At 43.7% G+C, this 13,264-nt stretch overlaps 2 protein-coding genes across 2 annotated transcripts; both read left to right on the top strand.

The window, feature by feature from the left end:
• Window positions 1-5,937: 5,937 nt before the first annotated feature.
• Window positions 5,938-8,219, top strand: LOC133395297 (dickkopf-related protein 3-like). The gene is made up of 4 exons (XM_061664075.1): window positions 5,938-6,186; window positions 6,268-6,442; window positions 6,621-6,822; window positions 7,975-8,219. The coding sequence occupies exons 1-4, from the start codon at window positions 6,034-6,036 to the stop codon at window positions 8,033-8,035; spliced, it is 591 nt and encodes a 196-aa protein (XP_061520059.1). The 5' UTR covers window positions 5,938-6,033; the 3' UTR covers window positions 8,036-8,219.
• A 1,103-nt stretch (window positions 8,220-9,322) lies between these two features.
• On the top strand, window positions 9,323-12,636 carry tectb (tectorin beta). Its single transcript, XM_061664027.1, has 8 exons — window positions 9,323-9,386; window positions 9,646-9,836; window positions 10,673-10,824; window positions 10,898-10,970; window positions 11,047-11,234; window positions 12,011-12,173; window positions 12,244-12,322; window positions 12,566-12,636. Exons 1-8 carry the CDS (start codon window positions 9,323-9,325, stop codon window positions 12,634-12,636), a joined length of 981 nt encoding a protein of 326 aa, XP_061520011.1.
• The last annotated feature ends 628 nt before the right edge of the window (window positions 12,637-13,264 follow it).

The raw sequence follows: 13,264 nt of genomic DNA, 5'->3' as shown, positions 1-13,264 counted from the left end.
TTAACCAGCCTCCATCCATCTTGGTCTTTTTCCTTTTTGGCCCACACCTGGTAGCAAACTAGGGTCCATCTGGTTCAAGTCCAGACAAATCCTTAAAGACAAGGCCTTATGTACTGAACCACTGTAAGCATTGAGGATCATAAGGATGTTCTGGAGAAGACCTTAGGCGTTAGTTTTGGTCAGGGAGAGTGGTCGTTTCCCAGAGCATTTGGGGGTTCTGTGTCTTGCTCAAGCAGCACAGATCTCTACAGCCACCACCCACAGCCTTCAGCTAAAGTATTTTGGTCCGTAACGTATCCCTTTTTGCTTCATAGCAAAAGCCATGCAGGGTCTTTTGGGTGTCCCGTAGAAGACGAGATGCAGTTGTTTTGGTCACAGAGAGGAGGGGGTCATGTCCCTCAGCATTTGGGGGTTCTGTGATCCTGCTAAAAAAAACAGCATTTCTCCGACAACCACCCCCTGCCCGTAGCTATCTAGGTCTGTCAAATCTGCGTTTTTGGTTTGTAGCAGAAGCTGCGAAGGCTCTTTGGGTTCTTCTGGAGAAGACTTTATGCAAACGTTTTACTCTGAGTGGGTGGTGTTTTGTCCCAGAGCGTTTGGGCGTTTTGTGCCATGGTCACGTGAACTGGCATCTCTCCGGCAACCACACCAGCTTTTAGCTGTCTATGTCCTTAACTTCTCCCTCTTAGGTCCATAGCAAAATCCATGCAGGGTCTTTGGGATTTTCTGGAGAAGACGAGATGGTAACATTTTAGTACGAGCCAGTGGTGCAGTTTCCCAGAGTATTTGGGGGTTTGTTGCCTTGCTCAAGGGAAACTGGACAATGCTCAGGATCAACCTGGCATCCATTGTTCTTTGTCCTTCTGTCGAGGGTCTTTTGGATGCTCAGGAAAAGATGTTGGTTTAGGAGAAGTTCAAGGTTTTAGTCTGAGTGAGAGGTATCATGTACCACTGCATTTGGTAATTTGGTGCCTCGCTCTTAGCCAAGTGGGCACTGAAACGAGCAAGAAACAAGCTGGCATCTTGTACCAAACTCTATCTGTCCTGGTCTATACCTTTGGCCTGTTTGACAAGGCCTTCTAGATTGCCACTGTAAGCATATTTGCACTGAGGATTTCTGGTATGTTCTGGCGAAGTCACCAAGATGAGATGCCGTGCAAGGAAATGACATTGCGTTAGTTTCTTGAATGGCAAATCTGTCTCTTGTTTTTGGTGGCTGTATGCAAGTCCCACAAATGTCATGCAAATGTACGTTCCTGACAAAACAATGTCTGGAAACTCCTCTGGGTCTCCTGCTGTTGACTTACTGTTGGTGTGCTGTCAATGTTTTGATTGAAGTCTTGTTGATTTGCAACGGTTTTCAGCACATTGTCCTCTTTGCACTCCGTCGTCTGCCTCGCAGCGTTCCAATCTTGGCACTGGGGAAAGATGCAGGGCTGTTTCCCATTACGGCGGGAGTCACACTCGCCTTTCTTGTCCCAATTGGAAACAGGCTATCGAGAACAATATGGACTTGACACTAACAGATGGGGACACCTTTAAATATTTTCTTTGTGTCATGTGGTTTTCTGAATTCTTTAGCGGTAGCGCAAAGTGATAGATCATCAAGACAAATTCTTACAGTACTGAAAGCAAGCACATAATCCTTGCTCGCCAAACTAAAACAGATTTATTTTTATTTTCTCTGTGGTCAGCTTTAGCTTCATTTTTAACGACACATCTGAAGAGCATCATGTTTGCTCACTTACAATTATAAATGACATTTTAAAAAGTCACTTTCGAATCAACTAAAAGCTAATACAGGGTCGTAACACGCCATATTCCACCACTAACCTATGCTAATGCAGCAGTAAAGTCATAATCATAGACCATTGCGCATCAGCGTAACACCACCCCAGAATCATGTTCAATCGCTAATTTTATTTGACACATCGCCACCAGCCAGCTGTGCACATCGAAATTAGCACTCACGCTAACTCCTCCAACAACACACCTGGGCTTTAATACTACAAAAGCGAGCAACTGTTCATATCATCTTCCCAAAGTTTTACGAAGGTCTAGAGCCATGATTGATGCATTAAATAAAACAATAAGTTGACTATGCTGTGCAGTATAAGGCAGAAACTAATCTACATGAAAATGTACCTACATGGTTGACCAATGCAATACAGCAATAGATTTTTAACAAAATAGGCTGACTCAAATATATCTAACCGAACTATTTTCACTCGTTATTGTCTAAAAAAAAAACAAAAACAAAAAAAACATTCAGGCTTTTAATCTAGAGGCAACATAATGCTGAACAGTTCCCACGGAGTAAGGAAGAGCTGGCGTTTAACAACACTTCTCAGACAGTTCAGGTGAGTTTATACATTGTTTTTCCTCAAGCTATTTTCAACACTTCAAATTGTTTAATAATGCATGAAAATAACACACCAATAGTATCGATCTGTGAAAAGATAGGGTTTCTACTCGACGGTGACTATATGTTTCTCTCATTGAATTTTATTTTATTTTTTTCTGGTAACAGTCCCATTTTATTTGTTTGTCATTATGGCTTTTTTGTTCGGTCCTAAAAACTGAAATAGAATTTAAAAAAAAAAAGACATGAAGATGGAATTTTGCTGAGAAAGTTGGACGTTTTGCCGCATATTTTATAAAATTTTAATTTTAGGGTTTACAGTCATCCCCCTCCATCGCTGGGGTTACGTTCAAGACCACAACCACAATAAGTAAAATCTGCGATATGGAACTACCCTATTTAAATACGCTCTAGGTGTGTTTTTATAGCATTTATAGCACTTAAACATTTTAAATCTTTAAACACAAGAGCAATAAATAACACAAAATAATGTACAAACACTATTGGAAAAAAAAAAGAGTAACAACTGTAATAACACAAACAAATCCTCGATGTACCGGGAACACAAAGCGTGAACCGTGATACAGCATGTGATTGCTGTACTACTGAAAAGTATAAGTAGTAAAGTATAATTATTATTATTGTTAGTTTGGCCTTAATACACCTTTACATGTACTGTACATAACTGTAGTTTTTATGGTCTTTGTTAGCTTTTTAATGTTAAAGACAAAACTGAGAGTGCTTTTATTCTAAAGAGTGCAACGATGTACAAATGTGCATTGTTTTGCTTTGCAGGGGAGTGGGGTGGGGGGGGCAGACTCCTCTTCAACCCCCCACCCACCACAGCCCACTATAGCCAGCATTCATGGCTCCCTGCAGGGGGTCAAGGTCCATTACAATGGGCAAAGATCACCCTGCCCTAAAGTTTAATTTTTTTTGTTGAACCCCAATTGTGCCGCCTCGCTGCCATGTTGATTGCGAAAGGGGAGCACGTTCATTAGGGAGGTCATTAGCAGAGTCACGAACACTGGGGGAGCATGTTCGCCACTGCGTGGAGACACTTATCTGCCGGCTAAACAAATACAAGCGGGGTCCATCTTTGTGTTACTACGAATGGTCAACAAGAATGCTGTGCTTAGGGGAGCGTGATAAGAGGAGGGAGTCGATCTCGTCATTGTTATTGTTGTTACACTCTCATCCAAAAGCGTCTTCGTAAAAACGTACACGTGCAAAACTTGAGGTGCGTTTGTATCTTTGTTACAATACACAAGAATTGCGACTTTTCGGACATTGTGGCGATATTTACATATTGCTAATGGGTCCAGTTGTGGCCATTGTGTCTCCTAATTGAGCGCCAATTACCGTCATTAGTCTGTTAGCATGTTTTGATAAAGGACTTAAGTAGCCGGGCTGGGATAGCGATCACTTCTGTCTGCCGCCAGTAATATGCAAATGAGCCCAGCACTTATCCTGGCATCAGTCTATGGGAAAGTACTCAATGCTAATCAACAGTTAGCAGACAATTAGTTTTTTATTAGTTAATCATGGGGTACATGTTCCAGGCCCACCCGCAAGAGGTGGAAATCTGTGATATAGGGAGACAAGACATTTCTCAGGTTGTACCCGTCCGAAAAGCTTTAAGCACATTTAAACATTCAAACACACTTTAAAGTCATATTAAAACACCAAGATGTTTAACAAAACCATAATTCAATCTAAAAAAAAAAAAAGTCCACTAGCTTAAAGTTTAGACGCATAAACGGGAATAGGCATTCTGCTATTGTGCTAATTTATAAACCTTTGAACAACTGCTACTTTAACACACACAGAGCAGCAACATTTACAAACTGAGCACTCAAGTAAATACAGTTCTTCCTCTGCTCTATGGGAATAACTATTACTGGGGCTCGGTTTTGTCGTCTTGTTCTTAATTATGCTGCATTTGTTCCAGTAAACCTTGTGGCAACGTGTTTCTCCGCTGAAGTTGCGCTGCTCTAAATTCAGAGTTGCCCGTGCACTGTAAAAACCCATAAATGATTGCTAAAGAAGCCACGTTATAGTCCGGGTACGCATGATGAATCGCGATATACAGTAGCTTGGGAACACTATACTAAATAAAGTCCCCCAAAATCGGGATCTTTCGGTACATTCTGAGAATTCTTTTTGGATTACATTTCAACATTTCTGTCATGTTCTCCAGCACAAAAGTCATTCTTACAATCATCCGTTAACATCATACCATACAATGACTTTATTTAATAAAAACAGAGTTACATAAATGCCAGACTGGTCCTAATTGCCAAAAAGAACGCTACTTTAGCCATTATCCATGGTTTAACAAAACGCTAAAAATTGCGTTTAGGTACATACGTGGGAGATCCAGTGATGTTGGAAATGAGTTGAAAAAAAACGTCAATTTACTGCTCGCAATAAATTGTCTTGAGAAATTCTTAAATAAACAAAATAGTGTATGCAATAAAACAAAAAATCTGAGAGAACATCTAAGGAACATGGCACTTTGTCTTCTTTTTAGGAAAGTTTTTTAGAAACATGCCACATCAATAGTTTGTCTTCTTTGTAAGGAAGTACAATGTCAATATTTTTTTATTTAATTTTTTTCATTTTTTTAGGAAAGTACAACAGGGGTCGTCTTTTTAAGAAAGTGCCAGATACATTGTCTTCTTTTTAAAGAAGTGCAACATGAATAGTTTGTCCTCTTTTGGAAAAGTGCAGCATCGATAGTTAGTGTTCTTTCTAGGAAAGTGCAACGTCCATATTTAGTGTTTTTAGTAAAGTGCAACATTAATCATTTGTCATCTTTTTAGGAGAATACAACACTTTAAGAAAGTGCCCCACATAGTTTGCCCCAGATCTTTTTAAGAGAGTGCAACATCAATACTTTTTTTTCTTTTGAGAAACTGCAACATCAATAGTGCAGTGTATGTTTTTGTTGTTGTTGAGGAAATTAAGCATGGCAACAAGTGCACCAGTAACTGTTAGATCTACATTTGTGATTACTTTGCCAAGGAAAATGATTTAGAAAAGTTTTTTGCAGCCCCACTTAACCCCCCCCCCCCCCCCCCCCCAAGACAGCTTACCATCCTTTCTCTCTTCCCGCTGGGAACTAATAACTGATGGTAATTACATTTAATGAGATCATGGGGTCGTCTTCAGGGTGCACTCTGGCAAATTGCTCTCGGCATGAGGTCTGAGGTGGGGGGCGTCGGAGTGTTCGGGGCCCCAGATTGTTTTTGGGGGTCCGACACGCAGCGAAACACGCCATTGTTTTCGTTATTCTCCCGCCGTTTGTTTCTCCAGCGGGGAAAAGCGCACATCGGTAGCGCTGTTGTTGGCTCTTTTGCAGCATTCCCTACTTCGGGGGGACTTCGGGTGGTGACTCAGCGTCTTAGCTAACCCATTAACAACTAATTGTCTCCTCCTCCCTCGCTACTTGGACAAACAGCCCAGTAGGAGAGGGGCCAGGATGGTGGGGGGGGGATGCCAGAGGGGGGTTCAAACTGGAGCCTTATAAAAGTGCAAGAGGAGCCCGGTCACTGCCACTTGTTGACGTTTGGGTTTTTGCAGCCGCTGCCTAGACGACAGACCACAAGTCATAAAACTCGTCTCGTGTCGTCCTGACCTCGTTCGATTTGCCCTCGATTTTGTCGGCCATGTTGCCCGCCGTGTGGATGGCGAGCCTGTGTCTGTGCTTCACACTGGCCGAGGCGCACATTTGGGCGTGGATGCTAAACATGCCGCACAGTCCGCCCAAAGACGGGGCCGCTGCGCTGCGGGATGTTGCGCCCCCTGCCAGAGCCCCCACGGTAGGACTTATTTTGTTGTTGTTTTCAACGTTACAGAAAATTGGACATAAAATCTTGAACACTCGTCACTCTTGTCGACAGGCGGCGTGCGACCACGACAGGGCCTGTGGGCGAGGTTTCTCCTGCGACCGCCACTTCGGCCTATGCGTGCCCCTCCGCGGGGAGGGGCACTACTGCCGCAGGGACACCCAGTGTGCGCGGGGCCTCAGCTGCATGTTCGGGAAGTGCCACCGCAGTATTCCCAATGGACAAGAGGGTGAGCGGCCGCTTCTCAATCTCTTACACTTAATAAAAGTAGTTGATTTCCTTATATTGCCTTTTATTATCTTTTTATACACATTTCCGGGTCACGTAAACCAGACCAATAGGGGTTTTGCGCAACCAACCTTCAACACCACCTGCTCAATCGCCCGTGTCTGCTTCCTTTCACCCAGGTGCTCGGTGCAAAGTGGACCGGGACTGCGGGGCGTCCATGTGCTGTGCCCGCCACCACGGCGAGCGCGTGTGCAAGCGGAGGCTGAAGCGCGGCGACGGCTGCTACGTGCCCGACGGCGGCCTGGCGTTCAGCATCAACCAGATCTGCCCGTGCGACGAGGGGTTGTTGTGTCGGGAGAATGCCGTCCCGCGCAGGACAGAGTGAGTACTGCAACAGTACTGCAAGAGTAAAACGCAGCATTTAGAAAATGGGTCTTGAAGTGGACCATTTTGAAAACACTGAATGATGCATCTTTACTGAAATGCAGGCAAGCGTGCTGTAAAATGGGGCTGTTGTGTGTTAATGAAGTGTACTTTTACAATGACCAGCAGATGTACAGGTGAATGAATGAATTTATCTGGAACATGCAGAAGCGGCAAAAGTACTCACAGTCTGTACTTGAGTAGAAGTACAGATAAAAAATAAAAATAAATAAAAGTACTGATTTCAACTCCTTTGCTTAAGTAGAAGTTGACAAAAATGATAGTTTCGGAAATGTACTTAAGTATAAACGTAAGGGGTAAAATACCCTTCACTGCACACAGAATAGATTTCTTCTTTCATTAACTTGCTTCTACTGAAAAGAAATTGAATTACTGGACATGCTGTCCAAATGTGTTTCCATAGCTTTGTTAACTGACCATGAAAAAAAACATGAAATTAGCTAATGATAACAACAGAAATTATTTTGCCAAAGTAAGAAGTAGAAAGTACACGTACTGTATCTGTTTTCAAATGTAGGGGGTAAAAGTTAAAAGTTGTCCCCAAAAAAATAAATAAAAAATACTTAAGTAGACCTAATATACTGATACCTGTAAAATCTACCAGGACTCAAATATTTGTTACTTATTACCACTGTCAACATCTGACTAGGATCCAGTAAAAACAAACAAATCAAAGTAGCCAAACAATACTAAAAGTAATAAAACTAAGTAACTACCAAAACTATTTAAATGTTCAAAAAGGAGTGGGAAGACACATAAACTCATTTAATCCTGCTGCTTCTCCCCAGGTCATTTGGAAAAGAAAATGTCCTCTCCTGTCTTCACACAGACGTGTACAAATTCTCACATCCATAAAAGAAATTGTCCTGACATGCTCATGTATACAGTACATATAATATTTGCATACATACATGTTTAAAAATACGAGAAAAAGAAAAGTAAAAATCAATAAATCTGTGAGCGCCCTGTGAATTCCTTAACCAAATATCTCGAATGGATTAAAGACATTGTTGTCTCTTTGCAAAAATTCTCATTTTTACTGGCTTATTCACGTCGAGGTGGCCTAACTTCCACTTTTTTGTCTTCCAGGAGGGATTTTGCATACCAGGCGGAGCGCACAAGCTGGACGTGCCAAGTGCCCAAACACTAACACCGAGCTTTATATCAATTACTATTTATTGACTCCATTGTACAGAATTGTGTATATGAAATTTGTGTCGTTTTCTCCATGTTTTGATAGTTTCTTTTTATGTTTTTAACTTGAAGCACTACACTGACCTGTTGTCATCATAACACGTTTGCTGTTCTCCAATAGAACCAATAAAGAACTGAAAGTGTGCCGTAATAAGCCTGTCAGGTTTATTCTGTAAACCTCCAGATACTTGCACCAAACAGAGACTGGAGACAAAGAAACACAACCTGAGCCAGCGCACCAAGGTTTTCCAACGTATCCCTCCGCTTTGCTCCTTTTATTACAGCTTGAGTAGGTGGTATTACAACCCCAATTCCAATGAAGTTGGGACATTGTGTTAAACATAAATAAAAACACAATACAATGATTTGCAAATCATGTTCGATCTATATTTAATTGAATACACTACAAAGACAAGATATTTAATGTTTAAACTCATAAAATGTATTGTTTTTAGCAAAAAAATCATTAAGTTTGAATTTTAGGGCTGCAACACGTTCCCAAAAAGCTGGGACAGGGTCATGTTTACCACTGTGCTACATCACCTTTTCTTTGAACAACATTCGATAAACGTTTGGGAACTGAGGACACTAATTGCTGAAGCTTTGTAGGTGGAATTCTTTCCCATTCTTGCTTGATGTACAGCTTCAGCTGTTCAACAGTCCGGGGTCTCCGTTGTCGTATTTTACGCTTCATAATGCGCCGCACCTTTTCAATGGGAGACAGGTCTGGACTGCAAGCAGGCCAGTCTAGTACCCGCACTCTGCATTCAGTTTTGACTGATTCCAACGCTTTCTTCCGCTATTGTAACCTCCTCCTCTTCTACTACGACCACGGCCTCTACCGCGTCCTTTTTGTTACAGGCCTCATTAGATCGGGCCGGTGTAAAGGTTAAGAATGAAAAGGTGACCAGTCTAACGTTGCTCTACGAATCATTCATCCTGTTGAAGGACCATCTAATTGTTGCCTGTGTGGTGGCGCATTTCCATCAGGTCCATCCCTACAAAAGGCGGCGGAGCGGCCGTCCCGAGAGATGGCGGTCATTTGAAAGTGAATGTCCAAGAAGCACAGAAGGCTTTTTGTCGGCGCGCCCACAATGGTGGCTCCCCGGGTGGGAATGTGGACCACTTCCGCCTACGAGCGTACATATAATGCCAGCCGTGGAGGCAGACATGAGGATCTTCTGACGGCGCACAGGTGAACAGCCGTTCCCAAATGATTTGAATTTGTGTGCTGCATGGAATCATGACCGCCGCTTTGCTCCTTGTTATGCTTCCTGTGGCGTGGACCTGTGTTCCGCAGAAAGCAGGTAACAAGACTTTTGACTCTCACACAAGCAAGTCACCTTCAATTGGTATTCGTGCATGGGGATCAGATCCATATAAAACTTGGTTCAACGTTACAGCAGCTCTTCAAAACACATTCGATTTTCATGAGGGTTTTTCACCATAGCAATTAACATTTTGCGAGTTGCGTTCCTGCCGTTCTCCCTGTCCTTTCACCGCTGTGTGGGGTAGTGGATCCCAGGATGCCAAGCAAACAGCGCATTGCTTTGTCTGGCGTTTCAGATTACGTGATAGTGTCGTGCTTCCCAAACGCCATTATCGCCAACGTGCCCGAGTGTCCGTACGGCTGGGAGATGGAGCAACTCTCCCTGGGGGGGGTGTGCTCCACAGGTGTGCATAGCTCCGGTTACTACCGCTTCACCATCCCCGACCTGACGCCCAAGAACCACTCGTACTGCGGCACTCAGTCAGAGGTGAGTCGAGGGGGACGTGTGCTAACATGCTATCGTGCTAATTGTTACCACCGCTGAGTGCGAAAAGGTTTATGGCCTTGGTTTGAGGCCTTCATTGCACTGAGTCCAGTTTGAGGCTTGCCAGTCAGACACCATTTGGATGACACAGTGTTGCATTTCCACATTGTGCAAGCATTTAATTTTTCTTCCGCGGCGACTGCCAAATATCTCGCCTCCTTCGCGCGGTCAGACCGTCGCTGCGTGACGCCAGTGACTTTTGAATCGGTGGCCAAAATCAACCCAGTTCAGCCGGCATTACAACATCGTGGGGAGGAGGGGGGCTCGCTGCTGCTTGACCCACTTTGCTCCACCAACAAAAGGCAAACAGCCGACCTAGAACCAACACAGCCTTTCCCAAATTCTTTAAACCATGCAACCCACTTTGACATCCCATGGCACTCCACCTAGCACCCACACATACTGTAAAACAGAAAGTTTACAGTTTGGGTTAGGTTGAGATGATGACATTTAAGGTTAAACTCATGAGGAGTATAGGTTAGGTTTAGGGGTGTTATGGTTAGTTTTACATTCTTCAGTGTTGTCGATATTGTGGATGTTTTTTTTCTCAATATTAAATCCAATTTTGGCACAAAAACAGTTTTGTGACATTGTCATTATCGTTAGATAATCCATGGCAATGATATCGTATTGTGAGTTATTCACTATTAACCCTTGAGGGTGCACACACCACAGTTGGTACAAGTTCAGCTACTATATTTTGGTACCTTTAGCACTTTTTTACCAAAGGAAACCTGACGCTTTGTGGTCTCGACACAATTTGGTCCTTTCCCTGGCAGTACATCCCGGGGAAAGACGCCCGCTATATCTTCTTCAATTCAGTGGTGTCCAACGACACGTCGCTGACACTCAGGAACCAGCCGGTCAACTACACTTTCAGCTGCGTGTACCGCGCCACCTATCTGGTCAACAGCGCCGTCTTCAGCCAGAGGTCAGTAAGCACCTCGTCCAGCCCTCTGGAAGAAATCGTGGTGTATGTGGACTCAAAAGTCTGCTTTTTCCAGAGTGGCCACTGTCTACGTCAGCAACGGGACTTTGGGCTCCTTTATGTCACAGCTGTCCATGGGCGTGTTCACTGTGAGTCCTCGCCGCGCCCGGTAAAATAGTGGAACTCGCTAGGGTCCGCGGACGTGACGTGAATATGCTCCCCCAGAACGCCAAGTTCCTGTACGCCAAAGAGGCGCCATACGTGATCGACACCTCCGAGATTGGCTCAGAGGTTTTTGTTGGCGTAGAGGCCAGAGGGCTGAGCGGACGCTTCCGAGTGGTCATCGACAACTGCTGGGCCACGCCCACGCCCTACTCAACAGACAGGAGGAGGTGGAGCCTTATCATCAACAGGTACGGAAATGGTTCGTGCCCTGTGAATTCTGTCGCATAACAAGTGACCACGCAAACTTCATTGTTGTTTGTTGTGTATCTGCCTTTCCTCTCTCTGCTAAAAGCATAGTGGGCAAGCCTGGTGTATGTCAGTTTTGGGGCAGGAATGATTTTGCCCCATGAAATCTGCCTAGCAACAAGAAACCACACAAACATTTCTATTTGTTGCGTTCATGTGACCCTATCCTTGTCCTTTCTCAGCTGTTGAGCGTAGTGGAGGCATGCGTCCCAAGTTGATCAGGTTAGCAGAATAGTGGGTGTGACTATATGCTAATTTTGTATTGAGCATTAGGGGGCAGCAATTATTCTGCCAAGCAACAAGTAATGTTTATTTGTTATGTTTCTGGAGTCCTTTTCCCCATGTTGACAAGCTAACAGCATAAGTGCCGTGACTGTATGCAATTTTTTATTGGGCTTTTGGGGCAGAAATTGTTGTGTCCCACGAATCCTGCTTAGCAAAAAGTGGCCGCGCAAATGTTTCTTTGTTGTTTCACTGGCTCATATGCTTCTCGTTTCTCTGCTGTGTCGGGTAGCGAAATGTGTTCCATGTTGCTAAGATAACAGCTAATATAGCATTGGGCTTTGGGGGCAGAAATGACTGTGCTCTCTGAATTCTGCCTAGCAACAAGTGGCGTGACAAGAAAGAAAAAAAAACTGGGTAATTTTGTTGTTGTTTCTGCCTTTTAGATTTATTTTCTAGCTATGTACGTATCCATCTTTCGTTCACAACCCTCTAGCTGCCCATCCGACGACACTGTGAACATTTTCGAGAATGCCAGAGACAGCCGCTCCACCTTCAAGTTCAACTCGTTCCGCTTCCGCGACCAGGAGAAGGCATCCATCGTGTGGCTCCACTGCGAGGTTCACGTGTGCGACGGCGAGCGGCTCGTCTGTCAGCCGGTGAGTAAGAACGTCTCAGTTAAAGAAGATGTGAAGTGGTCCTTAATGCTACATTTGCTCCCATGTGAAGAGTCCTTGCCCAGCCAGGAGACTGGCATCGAAGGCGGAGCCACATGGCGGCGTCCTGACTGCTGAATTTTACATTAAAGGTGTACAACACAGCGCTTTGTGACAGCAGTCATTAGAAAAATGAACTGACTTCAGTTTATGGCAAATAATATACATTTGAATGTTTCTGAATAAATGTCTTCACAGCTAACGGATCCTCCAGTGAAGGACACATCATGGGTAAATACACGTTTCATCACAATGCATGTGTCAATGGAGTGAAGTGTGTGCGCGTGTGTTTGTTGTGATCGTGTAATCGCGTGTCTTCTTGTTTGTCGTCACAGGAGCGTCAGTGCCCCTCCTGCTGCTCATCTTCATCAACACATGCAGTCCTGCTTACGCAACTAATCAGTGAACAAACACCCATATGTACTGTACTTGGAGTGAGTGCATACAGCTCCCAGTGGCTAATCAGACAAGACATATCCATATCCATCCAGATCCGCAACTGTAGGGACTCCCTAAAAGTCAAGAAAATATCGGTGTTTCTTCACTGATTCATGCACTCCTTACACTTAAAGTAAATATGGCTGTTTCTTTATCGATCAGCCACTATAGTAACGGTAGGCACTCCCTACAAGTACAATAAATATTGATGTTTACTTGCCACAAGTAGCTGTATGCAGTCCCTACACTCTAAGTACATATGGATATGGTTTCTTCATTGATTAGCCAACATAGTACCTGCATACACTCCCAACGTGCAATAAATATGGATGTTGCTTAAACGATTAGCGTCTAGTAGCTGTATGCACTCCCTACAAGACACTTACATTTTTTTATTATTCTATATTTGATAACACATTAAGTCAGCCAGGAATCAGGTGGACTAATAATTGTGATTCATTTGCTGAATTAAGTTTAGTCGGATCAGTTGTGAACTGATAATCTCATGTCTTATTTCACTTGCATGTAGGGACTTTAAAAACCCTGAATTGGATTCTTGTGCCTTTTGTTTAGAGCGAGGTCCACATGAAAGGCAT

Source organism: Phycodurus eques, chromosome 19, assembly GCF_024500275.1.
Source record: "Phycodurus eques isolate BA_2022a chromosome 19, UOR_Pequ_1.1, whole genome shotgun sequence".
NCBI lineage: Eukaryota > Metazoa > Chordata > Actinopteri > Syngnathiformes > Syngnathidae > Phycodurus > Phycodurus eques.
This window is presented reverse-complemented; position numbering and strand designations above follow the sequence as displayed.